This window comes from Anabrus simplex, chromosome 6, assembly GCF_040414725.1.
Source record: "Anabrus simplex isolate iqAnaSimp1 chromosome 6, ASM4041472v1, whole genome shotgun sequence".
Taxonomy (NCBI): Eukaryota; Metazoa; Arthropoda; class Insecta; order Orthoptera; family Tettigoniidae; genus Anabrus; species Anabrus simplex.
The window spans coordinates 205808873-205833891 of NC_090270.1; the positions used below are offsets into that span (position 1 = coordinate 205808873).

General features: G+C 38.7%; 1 protein-coding gene across 1 annotated transcript in view; it reads left to right on the forward strand.

The window, feature by feature from the left end:
- Positions 1 to 25019, forward strand: part of LOC136875936 (anillin-like) — a 332763-nt gene that overhangs the window by 257597 nt on the left and 50147 nt on the right. The window contains exon 18 of the mRNA XM_068228263.1: positions 2381 to 2560. Coding sequence (XP_068084364.1) covers positions 2381 to 2560 — 180 coding nt within the window. The remainder of the gene's footprint in view (positions 1 to 2380; positions 2561 to 25019) is intronic.

Genomic DNA, 25019 nt, shown 5'->3' on the forward strand with positions numbered 1-25019 from the left:
GTCCGTGATCATAAAAACTCAAGGCGCAGCTTCTTCATTTCTTCTTTCGTGCAGTCCTTCCATTTAACTATTGGTGAGCATCTTTTTTGCTCTTCTGGAGGCAGCGTATTGCTGTGCATATCTGTCAGTTTCTAAAACAATTATGTCTAAGGTTTCATGATCTAAAAATTGCCTGTATACTGTCAAAGGGTCTGTTACATCCAAATTATACTGCAGCCCTGGCTGTCTGGAAAAAGGAAATTCCCCACACGAGGCTTTCAGGTCCGTCCACTCCAAAATATTGTTTACATTATCATTATGAATAGCACTTACTCCTGTTTGTACTGGATCGCCGTCACTCCTTTCTTGATCACTTCGTTCTTCCTCATATTCTACTACCACAATTATTAGGTCACTATCAGTTTCAATATCTGATTACAAAGCTTCAAAATTACTTCAACGACCATGAAATTGCATGTACCAAACGTGGCACACGACGGCATGAGATCGCCATGTGATTACCAAATGCAGTCGTGTAAAGTGCGTAAAATGTCTCAAACTGTTATAATGCGCAAACTGACCATTGAACAAGGGGGTTCATGTGAGAAACAATGTTGTTTGTATAAAAATCTTATGTCGTCTTTTAAGGAACGTTCTTTCTAGTGGCTTTACGTCACGCCGACACAGATAAGTCTTATGGCAACGATGGGATAAGAGAGGCCTAGGAATTGGAAGGAAGCGGCCGTGGCCTTAATTAAGGTACAGCCCCAGCATTTGCCTGGTGTGAAAATGGGAAACCATCTTCAGGGCTGCCGACAGTGGGATTCAAACCCACTATCTCCCGAATGCAAGCTCACAGCCGCGTGCCTCTAACCGCATGGCCAACTCGCCCCGTAGGAACGTTTTTTTGAAAGGTAATTTTTTAAAAAAATCACTTACCATCAGTGGCGCATGTCAGGATGAACATGTTAATTACCTGTGTGAATATAGAAAAATGTCACTTGAAGATAGCACAAGTGGTTTCTCAATTCGTCAACGTGGAGTGATTCAAAGTCAAAGTAGGAAGATAGTGCACATACGTTCTTAAAAAGGCTTTCCTCTCTGGAGTATAGAGCAAGTGCAGACTTCACTGAAACTTAATGGCCTAACAGTTGAGGTTTACAGTACAGGTAGCATACACACACAGTCCAGAGTTTGCGGTGATGGTGCTTCTATTAAACAGCAGGCGATCATATCTGATTTTCAGTCTTCAGAAAAAACTCTCAATCCTCGAAAGCGAATTAATGGGTTGATGATTTTGGACAAAATGTTTTGCATACAGGACAGTACTTGGTTATTATTATGTAGGTGAATGCCTTATAAAGAAAAAAGTTACATTAGATATGAGAGAAGACATTAATTACAAAAGCCCTGTGCATTCTATGTACGGCTTAATGAAGAGTATTGGTTTCAGGTAGAGGCAACTAAATGATGGTAAGGAAATTTCTAATGGAATAAGAAGATGCAACTCGCATTAAATTTCTGAAGAAGCTACATCACGTAAGATCTTCAGGAGACAGCTGTCCTCTAATATTATACTTAAATTATACTTGGGTAATTCAAAAATCATGTATAGAGTACATTTTATAAGATTCTGAAGGCAATGGTGGTATGAAGGTCCACTTGGGAAAAGGGAAGGTTGCTTATGTCATGTAGGTTCAAAGAGTACTGGTTTCATACCAAACTGCAAATGGATTTTTGCTATTCATCACAATGTCAATATGGATTATTATTCAGAAATGAATGTAGAAACATTCAATGAGCAGTTCACATGTAAGTTGCTGTGCTGCTTAGAAGAAGGTTGCATATAATGATGTATAACGCCAGTTCCCCAAATACGAACACCAGAAAGTTGGAAATAATCAAATGGTTAGAAAATAGCATTCATTACAAATAGCAGATACCATCCCAGAGTTACTTTAGTTGACTGCACCATTTCAAAAATCAGGAGAAACCGTACCAATTAGAATGAATAGCTAATGAAATGGGCCATAAAGTTATTAGACAGCCGGTGTAAAATTATCAATAAAATCCTATTGAAGTAATTTGGGTAAAGGTCTTTGCTGGCTGCTAAGACTTGGACCCTGTATTGTCAGGATATCAAAAAGCTAGAGCCATGATCACCTAAAGCATACTATGAAGAGAGATGGAATTAACGTTCAGACCTGGTATATGCTTGCTGAGAATTGTACACTTTGACACCACTTTGTTTCTACATCAGTTACTATGTTTAAAGAGGAATAGTGTGAAAATTGTGATTGCTTTCTCTACCTTCATGTTTTTTCTTTGGTCTCCTAATAATTCAATTTTTATTTATGTTCATGAAAATCCATTGATGTTTCTTTCATAAATTTTGCAGCAGGATGGAAATAAACTACGACTCACGCCTAAGAAATTGTTGAAACAAGATTCCCGTCTGATGATGCCTACAGTACAGTCTCCTGCAGGGCCTTCAGCTGTGCGGTCACCCAGTTTTCATCTTGCTGGCTATGTTGTGTTCTCTCTCCGGGAGATTTCTCGGACTCACTTCACCCTTAACAAGGTCAGTATATCAGATGTAAGGCTTTCCAGGCGTTTGCTCTATTAACCAGCGTTTCGTCTTAGGTCTGACACTAGACTCGTCAGAGTGGGATGTGTCAGACCCTACCCACTGACGCTGGGTGTATGCAGCTCAGTATAGTTTCAACTCAACCAAAACATTTCATGTTTGTGGTTAATTCTAATTTTCTTGTGTTCGAACCCCACTATCAGCAGCCCTGAACAAGTTTTTCCGTGGTTTCCCATTTTCTCACCAGGCAAATGCAGATGCTGTACTTTAATTAAGGCCACGGCCGCTACCTTCCCAATCCTAGTGCTTTCCCATCTTTGCATCATCATAAGTCTTCGATGTGGTAGTACAATGTCACAGTTTATAGAACGAAAAGTGTGCGCTCTTCTCCTTTCACCCGTAAGCGTACTAAAGAGGGTGGTGATCCTTACACCAGCAGCAGCACAATCGCTGTTTGCTGGCAGCAGATAAGACTTGTCATTATTGCGCATTACATTTGTACCAAGTAATTGGAATTTATATTGCTCTCTGTTATCACCGTTGAGTGGTTTAGGCAGTTTGCATTATTTGTGTATTCATTAGTGAATAGTGCAAGTTGTCATCATGATCAGTTACCCTTCCAGCAAGCCGGGTAGGGTGTTTGAAAACGAGCGTCTTCCAAAGTTGCCTATTCAAAATGATTTTGTTGTCCATGACATATTCCCAATTACATCCTCTTCTCTTCACGTCTTCCTTCAGTTGGTCCATCCATCTTCTTCTTGGTCTTCCAGCTGGTCTTCTACCTGCTATTCTCTTTTCCAAATAAGCACATGGTAACCTTGTGCTATTCATTCGTATAATATGCCCAAACCATTTAAGTCTAGATGACCTAAGTCTTTCCTCCATCGATGCATTTAGACCTAGGTTAAATCGGACCTCATTATTTTTCACATGATCAAGTCATGTCTTTTGGAGGGCAGTTCTAAGACATTTCATTTCACAGGCTTGAATCCTGCTACAGTCGTTTGATGTTAGTGTGCAGGTTTCCAGAGAATATGTAAGGATGGGAATGAAATATGACTTGTACAGGATCATTTTTGTTCTTTGTGGGACCTTGTTATCCCGTAGTAGGTGTCTAAGAATACTGTAGAAGTTAGAGCCTTTGGTTACTCTGTTCTTTCTATCTCAGCTCTATTATTAATAGCCATTACACTTCTGAATATCTAAATTGGTATACTACTTCAACTTGGTGGCCCTGTATTTTTATGTTGCATTCTGTATTATGTCTGCTGATTTTCAAATCTACTGTTTTTGATGGGTTCAATTTCACTCCATAATCATCAAACTTCTTACACCATGCATTCAGATTATTTTGCACTCCCTACTCTGTTTCATCCCATATTGCCACATCGTCTGCAAACACCAGAGCCTGAAGATCTTTATTAACTTTTCCTTTTAGTTCCTTTAAAGTGGTATCCATAACTGTTATGAATAGAAGAGGTGATAAGGCACTTCCCTGTTGTAGTCCTTTGGATGTATTAAACCATTCAGAGTGACCATCTCCAATACTGACACAGCTTTTGCAGTTAGTATATAGCATTTGGATCTTCCTAATAAGGTACTCTGGTACACCAAGTTTTCTAGGACTTTTCCAAATAGTTGATCTAGGAACATAATCATATGCGTTTTCAAGATCCATAAACACAATAATTAGGTCTTTTCCTCTTTCCCAGTGTTTCTCTGCTAACATCCTCAAAGCAAATATCAGATCTGTTGTGCTTTTTCATGCCCTAAAGCCATGTTGTTCCTCTTCTTAAATAGGCTCTAGTATATCCCTTACACTGGCTTCAGTGATCTTCTCCATGATTTTAAGGCCATGTGATAGGAGGGTAATGCCTCTGTAATTTTCACTTTTCCTTCTACTCCCTTTCTTAAAGATAGGAACTATCATCCGTTTTGTCCAATCTTCAGGTATTTCAATATCCTTCCATATTGTTCTGAGGAATCTATACAGCCACTGTATTCCTGGTGGACCAGCAGCTTTAATCATGTCAGCTGTAACTTCATCAGCTCCTGCTGATTTAACACTTCTCATCTACGTAGAGCTTGTTGTACTTCTGTCCATGTAATTGAGAAATCTTCCTCTATTGTTTTCTGTCCTACATTGTCAACAGCGATCTCATTAGGGCCATTTAGGAGCTTGTCAAAATACTGTCCCATTGTATGCCTGATATCTCTGTATGTATTATGTAATGTATGTATTATTAACAGTAGTTTACATCATTATTGTACTTGGAGACAGCGCGTTTTAGTGCGGGAAGTATTGATACTACATATTCACGTGTTTCGTACCTTACTGTAGATCTACATATGACTGATTGTCTTCGGGTAGGCATTTCTTTAGGCCACATAAGGACAGTAGTGTTTTTGCTTGAAATGGGAGAAGCCTGTCCGAAGGAAAGATAGAAAACTGACTCATAAATTTTCAGTGAGTGATATTCATTTTTGCAATAACTTCTTAATAAAAGTAGACTTGTTTATGGTGAAAGTAATGGTAACAGTTATAAGTCATTCGATCTTTGTAATAGGAATGAGTCAGTTACATTAGAAAAATAAGAATGTCCTTTTTTTTAAATGCATCATGAAGTGGTAACGGGAACATATTCTTTGCTTCAAGTGAAGTGTCATTTGTTCTTATTGGTAAAAGTAAGGAGGAATAGGTTTTACTGGCTACTTAAAAGAGAGACTTATGCACTATACAGCTGAGTCTGTTTATGATGCACTCGTTGATTGTATCACAACTAATGAGACTGGAAAATGTGTGAGGATCTTGCCTCTGATAGAGCTCTAGCCGTGGCAGGTTTCAAGAGTAGTATCATCACTCGTATTAAAGTCACCGCACCAGAAGTTGAGCGATTTCATTGCTTCACAGAGAATCATTGACATCAAAAGGAATACCTGGTAACCTCAGAGGCAATGGTTGAGCAGAAGGACGATGTCTAAGGTTCAGATGTTAAGGAAAAGTCATATTTTTCTCTGCTGAGCTCAATTTACCTTAAATCTGAAAAATACGTATGAATAATGGGTCCCTGACCCCCTTTAAAGCATTTTTATTTTGCATTAAATGCCTATTTTGACCATTTTTATTGTTTGGGTCATGTTTGTAGCATTTTTGTTTAAATTGAGGCAATGTTTTGAAAAGGTACTTGTTATCTGTGTTGAGTTTCAAACATAGGATTTCCAACTACTGTAGTAGATAATGTTTTTCTCTTTTCCCAAAGCCAGGCTGAGTAGCTGCAACGGTTAAGGCACTGGTTTTCTGAGCCCAAGTTTGCAGGTTCATTCCTGTCTCACTCCGGTGGTATTTGAAGTGCTTCAAATACATCAGCTCCATGTTGGTAGATTTACTGGCATGTAAAAGAACTGTGGAACAAAATTCCTGCACCTCAGCATCTCCGAAAACTATAAAAGTAGTTAGTGGGACATAAATTCAATATCATTGCGTTTTTTTCCTGGAACAGACAGGTAGCTGGTTTAGAAAACCTTATTCTGAGAAAGAACTGCTTTGGCGGACATCTCATTAACCCTTTGGCACTCAGCCTATATGCAGGTGTTTGCTCGAAGACACTCAGACTAATTTTTGTGATTTTCCAAAGCAAATTACAAAAATTCAACACGTAAAGAGTTTAACACACATTAAAATAAAATTAATCACACTAATACAGGAAACTATGAGCATTTCAGAAATGAATATACCTTGGACGTATTGATGTTGGTTAAGCCCAAAAAAAAAATTATTAAATTTCGAAAATAAATTTTAAAAAATGAATTATTGTTTTCAGTGAGAGAAAAATTAGACATTGTTGTGCCTCCCTTCTTTACTCTTAGACTTGAATGAAAGAACATTTAATTCTGAATAATTTGATACCAGTATGATGTGTGTGCTGCAATTCACTCATGAAGCATTCCACAAAGTTATTCAGTGTACATGTAACGGTCATCGATCTCAGGGCCTTGCGGTCCGATGCACGGTGAGCAGTTACGACCGTGTCACTTCCCACATAACGGGAATCACTTTCGGCAAAAGAAGGTCATTATTACTGTCTAAATCATCTGAAAATTCAAGGATATCGGCCTCATTCGGCCTTGAATATGGCCTAGCCATTACTATAAAAAGATGACGCAAGCACGTGCAACAACGGAGTTATGAAAAGGAGTAAAATTGTAGTTTACGAAGTACATTGAACAAGGATGATAGGAAAAACTTAAAACGGTCCACCTTTTCAATACAAAAAGTTATATTTTATTTATAACATGTATTTGTACTTGGAACTAGTTTCGACGCTGTGTTTGCGTCATCATCAGCCAAAATGGGAAACAGGCAAGCATGTAGGCATTTCTTCTTCTTCTTCTTCTTCTTCTTCTTCTTCTTCTTCTTCTTCTTCTTTTATGACCACATAGGATCACTTTAGTCAGTCCGTCGTTCAGGTCTCTTTGAAGGGATTGTTCGGGCTTTGCGGTCCTCCCAGTACTTCTTCAGACGCTCCGATCTTCGTGCCCTTTCCTCAGTTGAAAATGTGCGTGTTGTTGGTTTGTTTTGTGTAAGGGTAAAGCGGAGGTTTGTATTCTTGAGTTTTGTATTCAATTTTATCTTATTTTTGGTGTCTTCTGTTGTAAGGCCTATTTCCTTCAGATCCTCTCTTACTTCTCTGATCCATTTACATCCTGTTGTGGTATTTTTTGAGACGAGATTGTGTTGTACTAGTTGTTTCAGAAGTCTCGAGTCCTGCATCCTCATGATATGTCCAAAGAATCCCAGTCTCCTCTTACGCATAGTATCTGTAATGGGTTCTAGCTCTTTGTACACGACTTTGTTAGGTATTAACCGCCACTGTCCATCTTTCTGATATTTTTTGTTGATACAGGTTCTTCCAATCCTCCTTTCAATTTTCTGAAGTCTGTCAGTCTTTGATTGTTTATTCAGGTAAAAGAGTGTTTCTGCTGCATATGTAGCTTCCGGTTTTATAACTGTGTTGTAGTGTTTTATTTTTGTATTTATTGATAGACATTTCTTTTTGTAGATATCCCATGTTAATTTTTGTGCTTTAGCTAATCTATTTGTTCTTACTTGGATTGAGATTTTTTCATTTAAGTTATGTGTTATTACTTCTCCAAGATATTTAAACTGAGTTACTATTTTGATTTTATTACCATTTATGGTGACTTCTTTTAGCTGTGTTGGTTTTTGGGGCATAATTTCTGTTTTTTCAAATGATATTTTGAGGCCAATTTTATTTGCAATGTTTTGAAGTTCTGATATCTGGGTTTTTGCTTCTTTTATATCCACTGCTAGTAATGCTAAATCGTCAGCAAAACCCAGGCAATTTGTTTTGATTTTTCGGCCAATCTTTATTTTGGGGGGAGATTTTCTAAACCATTCCCTCATTACCATTTCTAGAGCACAGTTAAATAATAGTGGTGAGAGCCCATCTCCCTGCCGTAGTCCAGTTTTAATTTCAAATGTCTCTGATGTTTCCCCCCTAAACTTCACTTTTGACTTGGTATTGGTGAGAGTCAATTTTATCATGTTTATTAATTTGGGGTGTAGTCCAAGGTGTCTTAAAATTTTAAACAGAGATTCTCTATGGATGCAATCATAAGCTTTCTTGAAATCTACAAATGTTATCACCATATCTCTGTTTCTTCTCCTGTTATAGTCCATTATCAACTTAAGACTCATGATCTGATCAGGACAGCTCCTCCAGGGTCTGAAACCTCCTTGATATTCTCCTAGTTCTTTCTCAAGTTGTAAACTTATCCTATTAAGGATGATTATTGAAAATATTTTGTATGTTATGTCTAGGAGAGAGATTCCCCTGTAGTTATTAGGGTCGGTTTTGTCCCCTTTTTTGTGCAGAGGATGAATGAGGGCTGTTGTCCAGTGTTCTGGTAGTTCTTCTTTAATCCAGATAGAGACAAGTTGTTGATGGAGGGCAACTTTTGCTGAGGTTCCTGCATATTTCCAGATTTCTGCAAAGGTCTGATCTTCTCCTGGCGCTTTGTAGTTTTTTAATTTATTCAGAGTTTGGTAGACTTCCTTTATTGTGGGGGGGATTGATGTTTTCTGGTGATGTTTTTATCGGGGTGTTGGTGTCTAAATGAAGGAGTTCTGTAGGTTCCTCACAATTTAAAAGCTTGTTGAAATGTTTAGCCAGAATTTCTGCATTGTCTTTATTGTTATGGGCCAGCTTACCATCTTCATCCTTCATCAGTAGGGTCGGGGGTTCATATTTTTGGAGCTGCTTTCTGAAGGTTTTGTAGTAGTCCCTTGATTTAGTTTTACTGAACTGTTCTTCAATTAACTGCAGGGTGTCCTTATGATGTTGTCTTTTTATTCTTCTTAAGACTTGGGTAGTTTCTTTTCTCTGTTTTACTAGCTTTTGATAGGATATTTCTGTCTTTTGGGACTGATGTAATAGCCATGCCTGATGTCTTTTCTCCACTGTTTCATCACATTCACTGTTCCACCATTGGTGTTTTTTACGTGGTTTAATTGGAGCTAGGTCTTCTGCAATTTGTTTAAGGTTGTGTACTAAGTCTTCAAGTTTGTCTGTGATTTTTATTTTTTCAGTTGCTTTCTGGTAATTTTTGTTGTTGATTAGCTGGGTAGGATCTATTTTTCTTTTAGTTTTAAGGGCTTGCTTTTGTTGTCTCCTCTGGGGAGTGAGTTTAATTTTAATTTTAACTACGTAGTGATCTGAACCTGTGTCTATTCCTCGGAGGACTTTGACGTTATAGATCTCTTTGTGGTGGTATTTGTCCATGCAGACGTGGTCCAGTTGCCATTCTCCTTTAGTGTAGTCAGGGTGTTTCCATGTTTTGAGTTTTTGAGGTTTCCTCTTAAAACATGTAGATTTTGAGATTAAATTATGGTTTCTACACAGGTCAACTAGTCTCTCTCCATTTTTATTTGTTTTCTTGTGTGCTGGCCATTTTCCGATGATGTCACGGTATTTTCTTTCTCTGCCTAGTTGAGCGTTGAAGTCGCCTATTAATAATTTTATATGGTGTTTGGGGATGTTATCTATGGTCTGGTCCAATAGGTCCCAAAATTCTCCTGTTTCCTCCTGGTCTTTTGAGGAGTTGTTTTTATCATTCGTGGGAGCATGGGCATTTATTATAGTATAGATTTTATTAGATGCCTTTAAGGTGAGCGTAAGATGTGTATTAATTAATGTAACACCTTGTGTAAAAACTGGGTTATCTGAAGGAGTTATATCATATTCAAAATCATGCTTTCACGTGTCTGCGCAATATTTAAAATTTTACCGTTGTTCTTTATAGCTATTGTTGAGAGTGAAGGTGAATTTCCTGTTGTGTATGTTTATCAGGAACTCAAGGGAGACTTCATTAGTTAGTCGGAACATAGAAAAATGATGAACTCTTCTCAGAAGAACTCTTAAGGTTTCACTTTACTTTGTCCTGCCTGCTGGCTCCTCAGAAATGTGTGCGCGTGTGTTTTACATTCAGGAATCATTCAAGAAGAACACTTTTGCACTGCAAGATGTGTGGTTAAGGTTATTTTTAATTTGTATAACTTTTGTTTTCTCAACGATTCATTTGTTTCCTATATTCGTCCCTGTTTTTATCTCCTTGTAAGATGTGTATTGTTTAATGTAATGCCTTGTGTAACATAAATGCCTACATGCTTGCCTGTTTCCCATTTTGGCTGATGATGACGCAAACACAGCGTCGAAACTAGTTCCAAGTACAAATACATGTTATAAATAAAATATAACTTTTTGTATTGAAAAGGTGGACCGTTTTAAGTTTTTCCTATCATCCTTCTCAGTTCAATACGGACAAAAAATGAAATTCTTAGGTTTAAATGTACATTGAACACACGATATACCAAAGAAACGAAATAAACTATAAACTAAACTCATAGCAAGATCAACTTTTTGTATTCATAAGCCAATCAAAACAGATCCACGCAATAACAACTTCAAATAACCAAAACATAAACATTCACGGTCAACAGATTTCATTTGTCGAAAATAAAAATATTTTGTAGGGCTGGTGGATATATCTGTTGAGTTAAACGCAAATTCAGCACTTTAATGTACTGTCACGATCAACTGTTACGATTTAACAGCTACGCAAATGACCAAAATACGTAAATAAGACAGAGCCGATGTATCGGCTTTCGCCATAACCTCTCGCGCTGAGTGCGAAAGGGTTAAGCAGGATGTCACTCCAGCAGATATATTTAGTTCAGAAGCAATTAACAAATGAGGAAATTCCATAATATCTCTTGTCCAGCTCATCCTTGATGAGTCCAGTTACAGCCTCCTTCTTTCATCACCAATGAATTTCAACAGATTTGTCACATTTGTACTGCAATGATGGTGTAAAATTAAGAAATTATGTGGAACGGTTTGGTGATGAGATCTTCAGTACTGACAAAAACTTTTTTTGTAAAGTATGTGAAGTTGACCCTTTCCCATAGATATTCTCTGTCTCAATATCTGGCAAAACCAGGAGGAGTAATTTGCTTTTAGTACCTTCAGTAAATCATTTATTGTGTAAAAGCTGTATAAGTTATCTCCTTGAATTTTTGCAAGAGAAATAAATGTACTATACTAATTCTAGAATGATACAGAGATCTTACCAAATTACACACAGGAACCCCCAGTTCAGTATGGAACTTCAAGATAGTGATGGGTCGTTCATGAACGAACTGACTCTTTTGAACGACTCATTGGAGAGAGCTAGCTCAGAGCTAGCTCTCTCAATGAGAGTCGACTCTTGTAAGAGCTAGCTCCCTCCTTGCTCCTTGAGAGCTAGTCGTTCATTTACGAGTCGACTCTTGTATGAGCTAGCTCCCTCCTTGCTCCCTGAGAGCTAACACGAGCCGACTCTTTTATCAACAGCGACTCCAAGAAAGAGCTAGCTCGTCACATCGACTCTCGTTCATTTCTAGCCAATACCATGCCTCAGATAATCACGTGACGTACAGAAGCCGCTTTCTTTTTTATAGGCTGCCCAGTCTAGCCTCTTCCCGCATTCAGTCGGTGCTCTGATCGCGATGGTTGCGGTCTGTTTGTTAGGTACGTTTTTGTGCCATAGTTCTGGCAACTTGCAACGTAACGAAACAATGAAATGAAATAAACAACATGTTATTGAGCAATACTTACCTGTTCACTTCCTGTATGCACTCATAATATTTGAAGGATGTAGGGCCTAGTATAGATCCAGTAGGTTAGGAGCAAATAAACAACACGAAGTTCGGGTTAACTAACCTCAACTAAGCACGAACAAACAGTCACTATCCAGAATACTGAATCTACCACTCGGCAAGTAGAAACGGCGTAGTTTTATTCTGTCTGAAATAATTAAGAAATACTCTGACAAATCCTCACCTGTTTCTTAAATGCGTTCGTAGTTATGAATTAACATATTGCCAAAATCTTTCGGTTTTATGGTACAGTGGATACAATAATATACCGTTGTTTTAAATCGAATTAAGGCAAATAGAAAATAACACTAGTTTTGGCTTTAAAATATAGGCTAAATAACTCATACCAAAGTGTATACCACAGTACATTTTCAAATAATTATTTATTGACGTGTAAGAAGTCCGACTCCTTAGCTGGATGGTCAGCATTGAGGCCTTCACTGCAGAGGGTCCCGGATTCGATTCTCGGCCAAGTCGGGAATTTAATTCTTCTGGCTGGGGAACTGGGTGTTTGTGTTTGTCCCAACACTTTCCTCTTCATATTCAGACAACACACCTCAATACCAACCACCATAGAAACACGCAATATTGATTACATCCCTCCGCATCAGATTAGCGTCAGGAAGGACATCCGGTCATAAAACAGGGCCAGCCGGGCTGAGTGAATCAAACGGTTGAGGCGCTGGCCTACTGACACCAACTTGGCAGGTTCGATCCTGGCTCAGTCCGGTGGTATTTGAAGGTGCTCAAATACGTCAGTCTCGTGTCGGTAGATTTACTGTCACGTAAAAGAACCCCTGCGGGGCTAAATTCTGGCACCTCGGCGTCTCCGAAAACCATAAATGTAGTTGGTGGGACGTAAAGCCAGTAACATTATTACTTATTATAAAACAGGGGCAAATCCACATTTGCGGAACAGTTCGCACCCGCGAACCCACAAGTGTGGGAAAAGTGGTCGAAGCGGAAGTAGAAGAAGAAGTAAGTTTAGATAGTGTAAGGAATGCCAATATATCGAACATATACGACTCATACGGTTTGATCGTTCTTGAAAAAAATAGTAGAAGAAAGTGTGACCATACTGTACACGAAAAATAGGCAAAATGCTATGCGTACTGTAGTATACTTGGTTATATGTACATTTGTGCTGATAATAGTTTCCATTATTTTCGCTAAAGATCGCATTTAATCAGCTATGTTTCTACGCTCCATTAATGAATGAAAGAATCTGTTGGTTCAACGCGGAATGTCAAGTGAGAAACTTTCTGTAGCTCCAGTCGAAAGAGGATTTTCTGATGACATCTTTTGAGTGAAATGTAAACTACGTGCACAGGATAGAGATTCTTCTTATGCTTATCTGGATTGTCGGGGTCGAACGGAAGTTTTGCCAACATCTCGAACATATGTCCCGTACGGTGCATTCAATCTTGAAAGACATCATTTTAAGGAGAATGGAACTTAGGCAAAGTTATATTAGATGTTATCAATCAACACTGTATATTTGTGACACGTTTCTTCGTTACTGTGTATAAAACTTTATCATTGGATTAATTGCGAATGTTGCCAGCATTGTACATTGTTTTATTCCAAGAGTAGCGTACCAAACTGTATATTGTGTTGCCATCTGTTGTGGGAAAGGTGAACTATCTCGCTCCTTCAAATAAAATCGGGAGTCATGATTAATCTAGAAAATGTAAAATCACGCTATTTTGGGCGTTTATGAATAAATAACTCATGGCTTAGTGTATACTATAGTAAATTACATCCCATTACATTCTTAAACAATTATTTATTAACGTGTAAGTATTGCCAATATCATGAACATACGTCTCGTCACGGTGCATTCAGTCTTGAAAAGCATCATTTTAAGAAGAAAGGAACATGGGCAAAGTAGTAATATTAGATGTTATCCATTAATACTGTATATTTGTTAAACATTTCTTCGTTACTGTATATAAAGCTTTATCATTAGATTATTTGCCAATGTTGCCAGGAGTGCATATATTAGTTGTTTTATTTCAAGAGTAGCTTTCTAAACTGGACGTTGTGCTGCCTTCTGTTGTGGAAAATATAAACTATTTACGCTATATCATTCGTTCCCGGAAGTCATACAGAGCGACCGGAAGTAATAAAGAGCCGTCTGCCCTAAACCGGATGAACGAATGAACGAACGAACCTGGAGCGATGAGCGGCCTCTGACTTCCTGGCTCGCTCCTACCTTCCCGCTCCCAAGAGTCGACTCTTTTGAACGACTCTCAGTTAGGAGCGGGAGCGAATGAGCTAGCTCCCTCAAAAGAGCTAGTTCGACCCATCACTACTTCAAGAAGTATTCAACATGGCACAAGGTAATGTCACATTGCTTGCACTTGAAAGCAGGCTGAATTGCTCTACCTGATGGGGCTCTTCCTCTTTTTTTTGTTCATACAGAGAACATCTACCACCAATGTTGATACGGGTGTGATTATTTGCTGATAAAGGGCATGATAAGGGAAGGGACTGTTTCCTACCTCGTTGTTTCGGTGAAGTAAAAATTTCCAATCATTTCCTGTACGAGACGCTTCCTGAATTCCAGCTGTGTGTGCCCGTGCTTTGTCCTAGATGGAGAGTTAGTTGCATCAAATAATATAGAACTATATTGCACATTGATTACAAAACCAAATACAGTAGAAGTCCGTTATAGCGAGAATTCATAATAGCGAAAAATTTACTCGCTATAGCGGATTGTTGTTATATCCGATTTTAAAATAAAAGTCGGAAAACCCTTCATGCACATTAAAATCGGTATGAAACGGCAATCAGTTTGTTCAAAACTTGCGTTTCCGCAGATGATATCCACACTACGGCTTACTTGTTTGTTATTTTTTGTAATCCGATACTACGCGAAAGTAAATGTTTAATTTCATTCTGAAAAAATATAGTACTGTATTTCTCCGAATCCAAGATGAACCCCACTTTTTCCTTCAAAAAATTTATATCAGGCTCAAAAAGAAGTCTGTAAAATCATATGAATGCCTTGTTGTATAGTAGGCCTACTCATTTTTAGACTATTTTTAGATGCCGAAAATTGACTTTCGTCACACCGTATTTTTTTTTGCGGCTGCACAATTATTCTTTATTTTTGCGGGTTTAAGGACCATTAACTTAACATTGGCATCATAATACCGAAAAGAACTCTTAGAAAATTTTCCAGCAATACCTATTCCATGCGTCTCTACAATACAACGATCCATCAGGAAATTATTCTTGCTGTCCATAAAACTGTTACTTTTACGCAGCGTCAGATATAACCGGCTACCACTACACGCACGTCTCGCTTGTCGGGTTCAGCCAAATTCAGCGGCTAGGGATGTATAGGCCTAATCGCGAATGTTGAAAGTCAACGAACGAGTTTATTGCACCACGGTATGGCCAATCCGTACAATAGACGCGTTATGGCTCTGTCACTGAGTAGCCATGGCTTTTCTAAGAATTCGAAGGGTCGCATGTTTTGATGCCATTCTGCAGATTTAAGAAACACACAGGCACTGTACAACCGGTTTTCCCGGCTAGTGATGTGTAGTAAAGAGGCGGTCGTTTATTGTCACTGAGTTCTGTGCGCGTGTGAAAAGAAGCAGCGTAGTTACCACGGTAGTTGCCAGTGGTATCCATTAACTTACTGTTAGGCCGCGAATGCAACAACCCTTGAGTTTTCGCATGAGATTCTGAGAAGAAAAAAAGTCTTGGATTCGGAGAAATACGGTATCACTCTAGAGATTTCTGTGGCAAACACCTCAGCTTTCCTCTTCAAACAGTGTCACCTAACCTAACCGTACATGTAGCCTATCATGAAAACATATTTGAAACGCATGTAGAGAAATAACCTCCTCGTGAAAAATTTACATGTAAACAGCCGTAACTAGACGTGAGAATATATGAAATATCCTCTGAAAACAGTGGTGTACTCTGCCATATCTTGAGGTGTATCACATTCTTACTTAATTTCTCCTATATAACATTAAAATTAAGATATCGTTTACTTCAGTCTTTACTTTTAGCGAGTTAACAACTGCTGTTGGCCACGTTATTTTCGCATTTATTACGAAAACGTGTTATCCTCTTTCATTTTGAATTTTCTTTAGAGAGCAGCAGTCGACGGATATTACTAATCAACTCCAACATCGCCTTTGAATGTCAACGAGAGAGCTCGCAAATGCACAAAGTGACAAAACTATACTGTACCGAAGACGATCGATCGCATTTTGTTGCAAACGTTTCAGTTTTCTTATTCAAACAGCGTCACGTATCCTAACTTAACCGTACTATACGTACTTCAAGCGCCAGTAGAGAGAAATTATAACTTTCTCGCTAAAAATTTTCATAATAGCCTTTCCGTAATTTAACCAGGCGCGACAAAATATAAACTAACCTCTGAAATCAATTAAGCACTCTGCCATATCTCGAGGTGTATCCCATTCTTACTTAATAGGGAACATGCATGATTCGGGGTTTTAATTAAAAATATGCTAATCTGATTCAAAATTTCATGCAGAATTCAAAAATGTGATCAGAATGTACAAATAATAACTCCAAACATGATAAAAATCTACGAAAATGTCACGTCACGCAAGTACGCGATCTCATTGGTCTGACGTCATCGTACAGGTTGACTGAATTAGCAGACGAAATAACACATAGTGCGCTGTGAGAAGCAGGATACACTTCGCGTATTTCTACTTTACGTTAGTGTCTAGTATGATTAAATTCGAGGTCTATACATCGGATAATAATCTGAGTGGTATATTTTAGACTTAAAATGAATCCTGCGCAGACAGTGAGGCAGAAAACTTATAACTGGTGTAGAGTTCCGATGTGCAATAGCACATCGCATACCATGCCAAACAAATTGTTTATACATGTTCCAAAGACGCTAAAACTAGGGAGAAATGGATTTTGGCGAGCCGGAGAAATGCTGGTGATATATCGGGAAAGTCTACAGTTTATTTTTTTGAAGATTTTAACGTAAGATGAATTTGTTTGAATTTTCAAATCACTTTTCCATGTCCGCTGTTCTAGTGGTAAAACTTTAAATTTTAATGTATGATGCTTTATTTAAATGCTTCAATTACATCTTGGAATATGAAAGTAATAAACAGTGCATTAAATAATGCTGATTATTAAAGTATTCTCCAAACCTAACCTATGTTTTGGGTGATCCATGTCAAGATAATAAATCAAAGGGGTTATGAACCATTTTGACAGCTCTAATTCTACCAATATATCTTGGCATGGGACAGTTATGTATGTCTTTATTAATGAGCTTAATTGGTAAAGAAATTTAGGCTATATCTAAATAATCTATAATGTAACAAAGAATAGGCGTGTACATCATGAAGGGAAACAACGTGAATTTAACAAATGTATAACTCTACACAAAACCAATGCTTGTTTGTTGGGGTCTTATAAGTTAACAATGCTCAATTATAATAATTATTATCATAATATTAATGAAATAAATACCATAATTGCACACAGGTGAAAATAGTGATGTAGGTGTTTAAAATATTATCCAACTTAGCCTAAGTTTTAGGTTATACAAGCCAAGTCAATAAACCGAAGGGTAAAAATCCCGCGCGAGTTGGCCGTGCGGTTAGGAGCGCGCAGCTGTGAGCTCGCATCAGGGAGATAGAAGGTTTTGAACCCCACTGCTGGCAGCCCTGAAGATGGTTTTCCGTGGTTTCCCATTTTCACACCAGGCAAATGCTGAGGCTGTACCTAAGGCCACGGCCGCTTTGTTCCCATTCCTAGGCCTTTCCTGTCCCATCGTCGCCATAAGACCTATATGTGACGGTGTGACGTAAAGCAAACAGCAAAAACAAAAAAAAAACAAAAAAATAAAAGTCACAGCACCCAAAGACATTCCTGTATTGAGCGACTAAAATGTCACCAGGACACTTTTCTTTCCTGATATGCTCAGCTTGTTAAAAGCCAAATGTAATTAATGTTATTGGCTTCACGCCCCGCTAACTACTTCTACGATTTTCGGAGACGCCGATGTGCAGGAATGTAGTCCTGAAGGAGTTCTTTTACGTGCCAGTAAATCTACCGACACGAGGCTGACGTATTTGAGCACCTTCAACTACCACCGGACTGAACCAGGATCGAACCTGCCAAGTTGGGGTCAGAAGGCCAGCACCTCAACCGTCTGAACCACTCAGCCCAACTTGTGAAAACTAGATGAAGTCATATTTATCTTTATCATGTTTAACTTTTTCCCTCCACAAAGATATTTAATTCTCTTTCATGGGCCCCGGAAGTGGGTAGGCCAGTTGCCCCAACCATAAATATATATTTTTTCAGAAATGATAGGTTATAGACCTACAGTACTATGATCTTTCTTTCTTTCTTTCCTTCTTTCTTTCTTTCTTAATCAGTTTATCCTTCAGGGTTGGTTTTCTCTCGGACTCAGCGAGGGATTTCACCTCTACCACTTCAAGGGCAGTGTCCTGGAACGTGAGACTTTGAGTATGGTGATGAAACTGGTGAGGAGGGCCATTACCTCGCCCAGGCGGCCTCACCTATTATGCTCAACAGGGGCGTTGTTGGAGGATGGGAGGATTGGAAGGGATAGACAAGGAAGAGGGAAGGAAACGGCCGTGGCCTTAGGTGCCTGGAGGAGAAGTAGGAAAATACGAAAAACCACTTCGAGGATGGCTGAGGTGCGATTCGAAACCCTTCTACTAAGTTGACCTCCCGAGGCCGAGTAGACCCCGTTCCAACCCTCGTACTATTTGTTTTCAACTTTCATGGTAGAGCCGGGAATCGAAACCGGGCCTCCGGGAGTGGCACACATTAACCACTACATCACAGAAGCGGACTAGTACTATAATGCTACCTATATGTTTATGTTAGTGCTGAAATCCGATTTCTTACTTTACTAATGCTGAAAGCCCGAAAATGTAATGTTATTCTTTAATAGGGGAATCAGTCTAGAAGGAAATGTTGAAAGTGATGTGATATCTATCCAGGTTCGTTGTTATCCTAATACTATGGGTTACAGTATATTGCACGTATATAAAAGACGCCACTTACAAACTTGCTTGTTATCCGCTAATTTCTGCGGCCACAAAAGTCACATTTTTAAAGAATGATGACATCTACACATGGTAGATTGTCTGACTGTGCTGTTTTGAACATTTCGTCTGTCATTTTGAAGTTATTCGCGATCATGAATAATAAACAATCGGCTTTTAGCAACGGCTGATGCACAACGGCTGGTAGAGCTCCATGCGGTACTGGATCGTGACGTCACAGCGCGCCGCTTACGTCAGAGGCCGTTTCACTCGCCTTGCGGAAAGGCACTATTAAATATTTTTTTAATGGTATAAAACAAGGCAACATACCACAATGTAATACGTTTACGTACTATTTCATTGGTGTACTTTTCAAAAAGAATATTTTTGAAAATGATGCATGTTCCCAATTGCAGTATTTAGCCTCAAAATTAAGCGGTCGTTTAGTCGGCCTTAATTTTTAACGAGTTAACAACCATTATCGGACACGTTTTTTACGCATTTATTATAAAAAATATGTTCTCTTTCATTTCGAATTTTCTTTACGGAACAACTGTCGACGGGTATTACTAATTGACTCCGACATCTCCTTCAAATGTCGACGTGAGAAATCACTAATGCACATAGCGAGGAAACGATGCCGAAGGTAATCGATCGCATGCAGTATCATTGCTGGGGTGCATAAATATCGGTAACGGAAAAAATCGCGCGCGCTTAATCGCTCGTAATAATGGATGCATTAGTGATAGGGTTCTCGCTGTGACCGAAGGACGATACACGGTTTAATATAGGAATTTTGAAGGGACATAAGAAATTCGTCTCTATAACGGAGTTCTCGTTATATGCTATACTCGCTATAGCGTGCTTCTACTGTACATACGTCCACCACTTCTTACAAGGCCTACCAACTGTGTAGTAGCTCGTCTTCTGGTCTGCTCGATCAACCCCTCCCATATACTTTGTATATTTCTGTGTAGATAGAGGACACTGCACTTGTATCCTTTCCTTAGATTTTTCCGCTTTCCTCTCTACTTCAGACTATACCATGGTGTCAGTATTTGTTGTTGACAACATGGTAATGTCTCGCTTGTCTTTCCAAACAGTTGAAAACACATTTCCACACTGCAAACTTCTGTTCTCCCCTTCCCTTGCTGTAGGTTTGTTGGGGGGTGTATTTGAATTCCACTGGCCAGTCCTCTCTGTTGGTACTTACAGTACCACGTGCATAAGTGCCTAGGATGTAGAGTTTATCATCAGATTTAGCACACCTTGTTCCCCAAGTAAAAAGTCCTTGTAACAATTTTCCTTCTTTTCCAAGTAAACAGTAGCCTCCTAAACATAGCCCCGAGGTGTGGCTAAAACCCACTCTTTGAAACCACATTTAGTGGGCTTTCTAGAAAGATATTGCTTTACTAATTCCCTTGAAGCCAATCATAGCTTCATCAACAGAAAGTTCACATCCTGGTCTTAATTTTTCACTAAATCTAGATATCCTGTCTAGAATAAGCCTTACTTGCTGAAGACAATCCTACTCGAAATCTCCCAGTTTCTTTTCATCTTTGGGCTTCGTCAGATGAAGATATTTACAGAGCAAAACATACCCCTTTCAGACATGAAAGAAAACTGGCAGTGTGAATTTTTGTTTGTATGTCAAAAACTGACTAAAATGCTCTTAAATACATATATTTTTAGTTTACTCTACAAAATAAAAATTAACGTCTGAGAAAAAGCACCCGCATAATTGTGCGTGTCAGGACTTACTTCACTGCTTACAAAAAAGGAAAATTACCTCAATGCATGTGAATATACATATGTATATGATCAAATGTTCTATTTTACAGTGGGGAATAATTTAAAACAATTAAATCTTCGTTCAAACACAAGTGAACGTTACATTTTCTTCATTGAGGAGGAGTTTTGCTATTACTGCCCTTTTGGCGGCAGCAGCAGCTTGTCGTCAGACCTGAAGGTAGTCTGGAGGTGTCTAAACGTCAAAAACTTACTAAAATGCTCTCAAATACATGTCTTTACAGTTTATTTTACAAAATAAGAACTATCGGCTGAAAAACAGAACCCACACAATTGTGTGTGTCAGGACTTCATTCACTACTTGCAAAAAATAAAAAAATTAAAACAACTCAGTACATGTGAATATGCACATGTACATGATCAAATGTTCTATTTTACCATGTGGAATGATTTTAAACAATTATAATCTTTTACATTACATTTCTCATGTAGAGTACGAGTTTTTCTTTCACAGTCCTTTTTGTGACTGCGCCCTGCACTCCTGCATGCATTGCCTGTAAGGAAACCTAGCCCGCACATATGTGCGTATCAACATTCAAAACCTCATGGTATTACGTACGATTTTGTAAGTTCACAATTTACGTTTGCTACACAATCTACACACTTCATTGATTATATTCTGATATTCAGTAAAGCTTCTAGATTAATATGAATGCAATAAATAAATACTTACTTTAGGCATTACTGCTTCCTGCCATATTGCTAATGAACTGTACTTTTTAACTCTTCTTCCTGCCCCCTGGTGTTCAAGTACTAAATAAAAACAGCTGAAGTACATGCTACGTGTCCCGCACAAGCACTGCAGTCCGGTCTAGCGCCAAGAAAACGTCAAATAAGCTCAGACATAAATAAAATACGAACCCGCACAATTGTGCGTACACGGTCTGAAAGGGATAGGAAACATTACATTGGCCAAGCAAAATCGTGTCATTCGAAATATGTTTACCCGGTACAGTACCTGTTTAGCTGCAAGATGACATTTTCATCATTTGCTATGAGATTAGAGTTTAGTTTCTTCGTTCAGCGGGCGAGTTGACCGTGCTGTTAGGGACGCGCAGCTGTGAGCTTGCATCCGGGAGATAGTGGGTTCGAGTCCCACTGTCGGCAGCCCTGAATATGGTTTTCCGTAGTTTCCCATTTTCACACCAGGCAAATGCTGGGGCTGTATCTTAATTAAGGCAACGGCTGCTTTCTTCCCACTTTTAGCCCTTTCTTACCTCATCGTTGCCATAAGACCTACCTGTGTTGGTACTTTCGAGAATCATGAGCGTGAACAAATATTGTGTGAAGATAAGAGGGACAGGCCTACAAAGAAATGTTATTAGTGATATCTAGAGTCACAATATTCGTTTTGATGAACTGAAAATATGGGAAAACAATGCTGGTCCAAATCACGATTTACCTTCCTGGAGTTCAGAACAAGATTTTTATTTTTTATTTTTATTTTATTTTATTTTTTATTATTGTTTGTGGGACCAGAATTTTATGAACTAGTAATAGAGCAGACGAATATTCATGGCGAATATTTACGAAGAAAAGCTGGCATGGTTGATACTACCTGGCAAGACACTAACGCCGATGGAATAAGAGCATATGTAGGAGTTTTAATTTATATGGGCGTGGTTTCCCATTTTCACACCAGGCAAATGCTGGGTCTGTACCTTAATTAAGGCCACGGCCACTTCCTTCCACTTCCTAGGCCTTTCCTATCCCATCGTCGCCGTAAGACCTATCTATGTTGGTGAGACGTAAAGCAAATAGCAAAAAAAAAAAAAAAAATGTATACGGGATTGGTTGTTTTACCTGAAATAGATGATTACTTCCTAGGAGACTTTTGCGTATGCCTGTTAGTAAGGCAGGCAATGACACTAGATTGGTTTAGGAAACTTGGGCAATATTTACATCTAAGTAGCCATGTAAACAGACCAACACCTCAAGATGAACTTCACAATATTCTGTACAAAGCAAGACCAGCTCTGCAATTTACCGAAAAATTTGGAAGTTTGTACACACGTGGCCAGAAACTCGCAGTAGATGAAGCTATGGTAGGTTTCAAGGGAAAATTTATCTTGAAACAGTACCTCCCAGGGAAACCCACCAAATGGGGTATCAGAGCATGGAGTATTGCTGACAGTGGAAATGGCTACCTTCTGAAATGTGAGATTTAAGGGGAAGAAAGAAACACAGGACCAGAATTTATTATTAAGAGAGCAGGTGGTTTTACACTTGACAGTCATACTGGGGAAAGTGGCATCACGTTTACTTTGATAACTTTTTCAGTTCTGCAACACTGATGAAATTATTGCTACCCCATAACACCTATAATTGTGTGACAATGAGGGTAAATAGAAAGAGTTGGCCCTATCAGTTTAGGAAACCTATACAGTTGATATTCAAATGTCGAGAATGCAGGAAAATACAAAATGAGGGTGTAACAGCAACAGTCTGGCAAGATGAATATACTGTTCTTATGCTGTCAGCAAATTCAGATTCTGTGAATGATGGTACAGTGAAACGAAAAACCTGTAAAGGCAGTTAAGAAATAGAAATTGCGTGTCCCCGTGCTGTCATAAATTACACAAAACCTATGGGTGGCGTGGACATCAGTGATCAGAAAAGAGAATACTACGGGGTTGGACGAGATCGCCTAATAAATGGTGGAAATTTATTTTTCATTTTGTGATCAATGTGTGCATTGTGAACAGTTTCATTCTTTATGACACGAGTAACCGACAGCTGAACTTCCGGCGCAACATGGTGCAACAGCTGATCGGGAATTTCACAGAAAAGAGTTTTACCCATCAAAGATACCTGGTCGTGCCAAAGTATGTGCTTTGTGTTTATAAATTAAAAATAGGGCAGCTTCTGGGAGAGGCAAACAAACAACATTCAAATGTAAGCAGTGCAATCCACCACTGTGCAGGACGGGGTGCTTTTTAGAATACCATCACTAGCGAAATGTGTATATTCAAAATTAGGGCGAGTACACATTTATATGCAGTAATCATTTAAGAGCGAAATGCGAAAGAAATTACATTTACATCTTTTTTTTCGTTTGTCTTCTAGTTATTTTCTTTTTTTTTCTTCTTTCTTCCTTTTGCTTTACGTCGCACTGACACAGATAGGTCTTACGGGGACAATGGGATAGGAAAGTCCTAGGAATGGGAAAGAAACGACCATGGCCTTAATTAAGGTACAGACCAGCATTTGCCTGGTGTGAAAATGGGAAACCACGGAAAACCATATTCAGGGCTGCCGACAGTTGGGTCCGAACCCACTATCTCCCGATTGCTGTATACTGGCCGCACTTAAGCGACTGCAGCTATCGAGCTCGGTGTTATTTTCTTTTAAAGGGTGGTATTTATGCTGCTGTGCCTATTGGGATTTAAAGGACTCTGTCAGAAAACACAGTTATTACGGTCGGGCATCCGCCTTTAAATGGGGAACGACAAAGGGTTAAGTGAAATTAGAGTTTTATTAAAATACTGGAGTGATATTAAAATACAGGACTGAATGGATAATTTTAGCATATACTGTAAAACAACACTTCTCACCCACAACCACTAGCATACATAGAAATAAGATTTACTAACCTACATATACAGCAATGTCATCTTTACGTCGTCCTGCATAAAGAGCCAATTTTGCAAAACAACAATAGTCTAAATAAAATGGCATAAAATTGACTTTGTATCTCATTACACAGAATTCCCTCATGTTAGCCCAACTTACAGAAGATAGTTTGAACTTTATGCAATAGCTATCAGCACATAACTCTTTTTTAAAAATTTGTTGGTTAGCCCAGTTTTGTGAACACCCATTCTGTTGTTCAGTAATACTGAATTTCGTTTTTGATTCATGAGTTGCAACATAGGAGGAGACCAGCCTGTCGACTCAGCCTGACCACCAGGCATTTCAGAGCTATTGCCAGCAAGAAATTAGCTGCTTCTCACCTGGAGAACATATTACTTTCTTAAGTATTCCACTGGAGTATGGACGTTACATTTAATGAGATTCAAGTAGCATTTTCTCTACTGGGAGCCATTTCCCTCCCTTAGAAGCTCATCCTTCCAAAGCCCTTGGCCACTGTAGGAAGTTGGATTATTTCCTGCTACCCAACACAAGGTGTTAGCACTTTCTATGGCTGGTTGCCTTTCGGCAGCCCTCCTACTTTCTCATCCTGGACTTGGACCAGACAGTGGTGGAGTACCCTCGACAGTATATATATTTCCAGAATTCAAGAAAAAAATCAAATTCATTATTATTATTTACACCAAAAATGTGAAAAGTGAATTGTAAGTAGGCCTATTATTGTTTGGCTGTATATTGTTCCCTCCTTTCTTGCTTACATCATAATTTTTCTGTTGATGAAACTGAGATC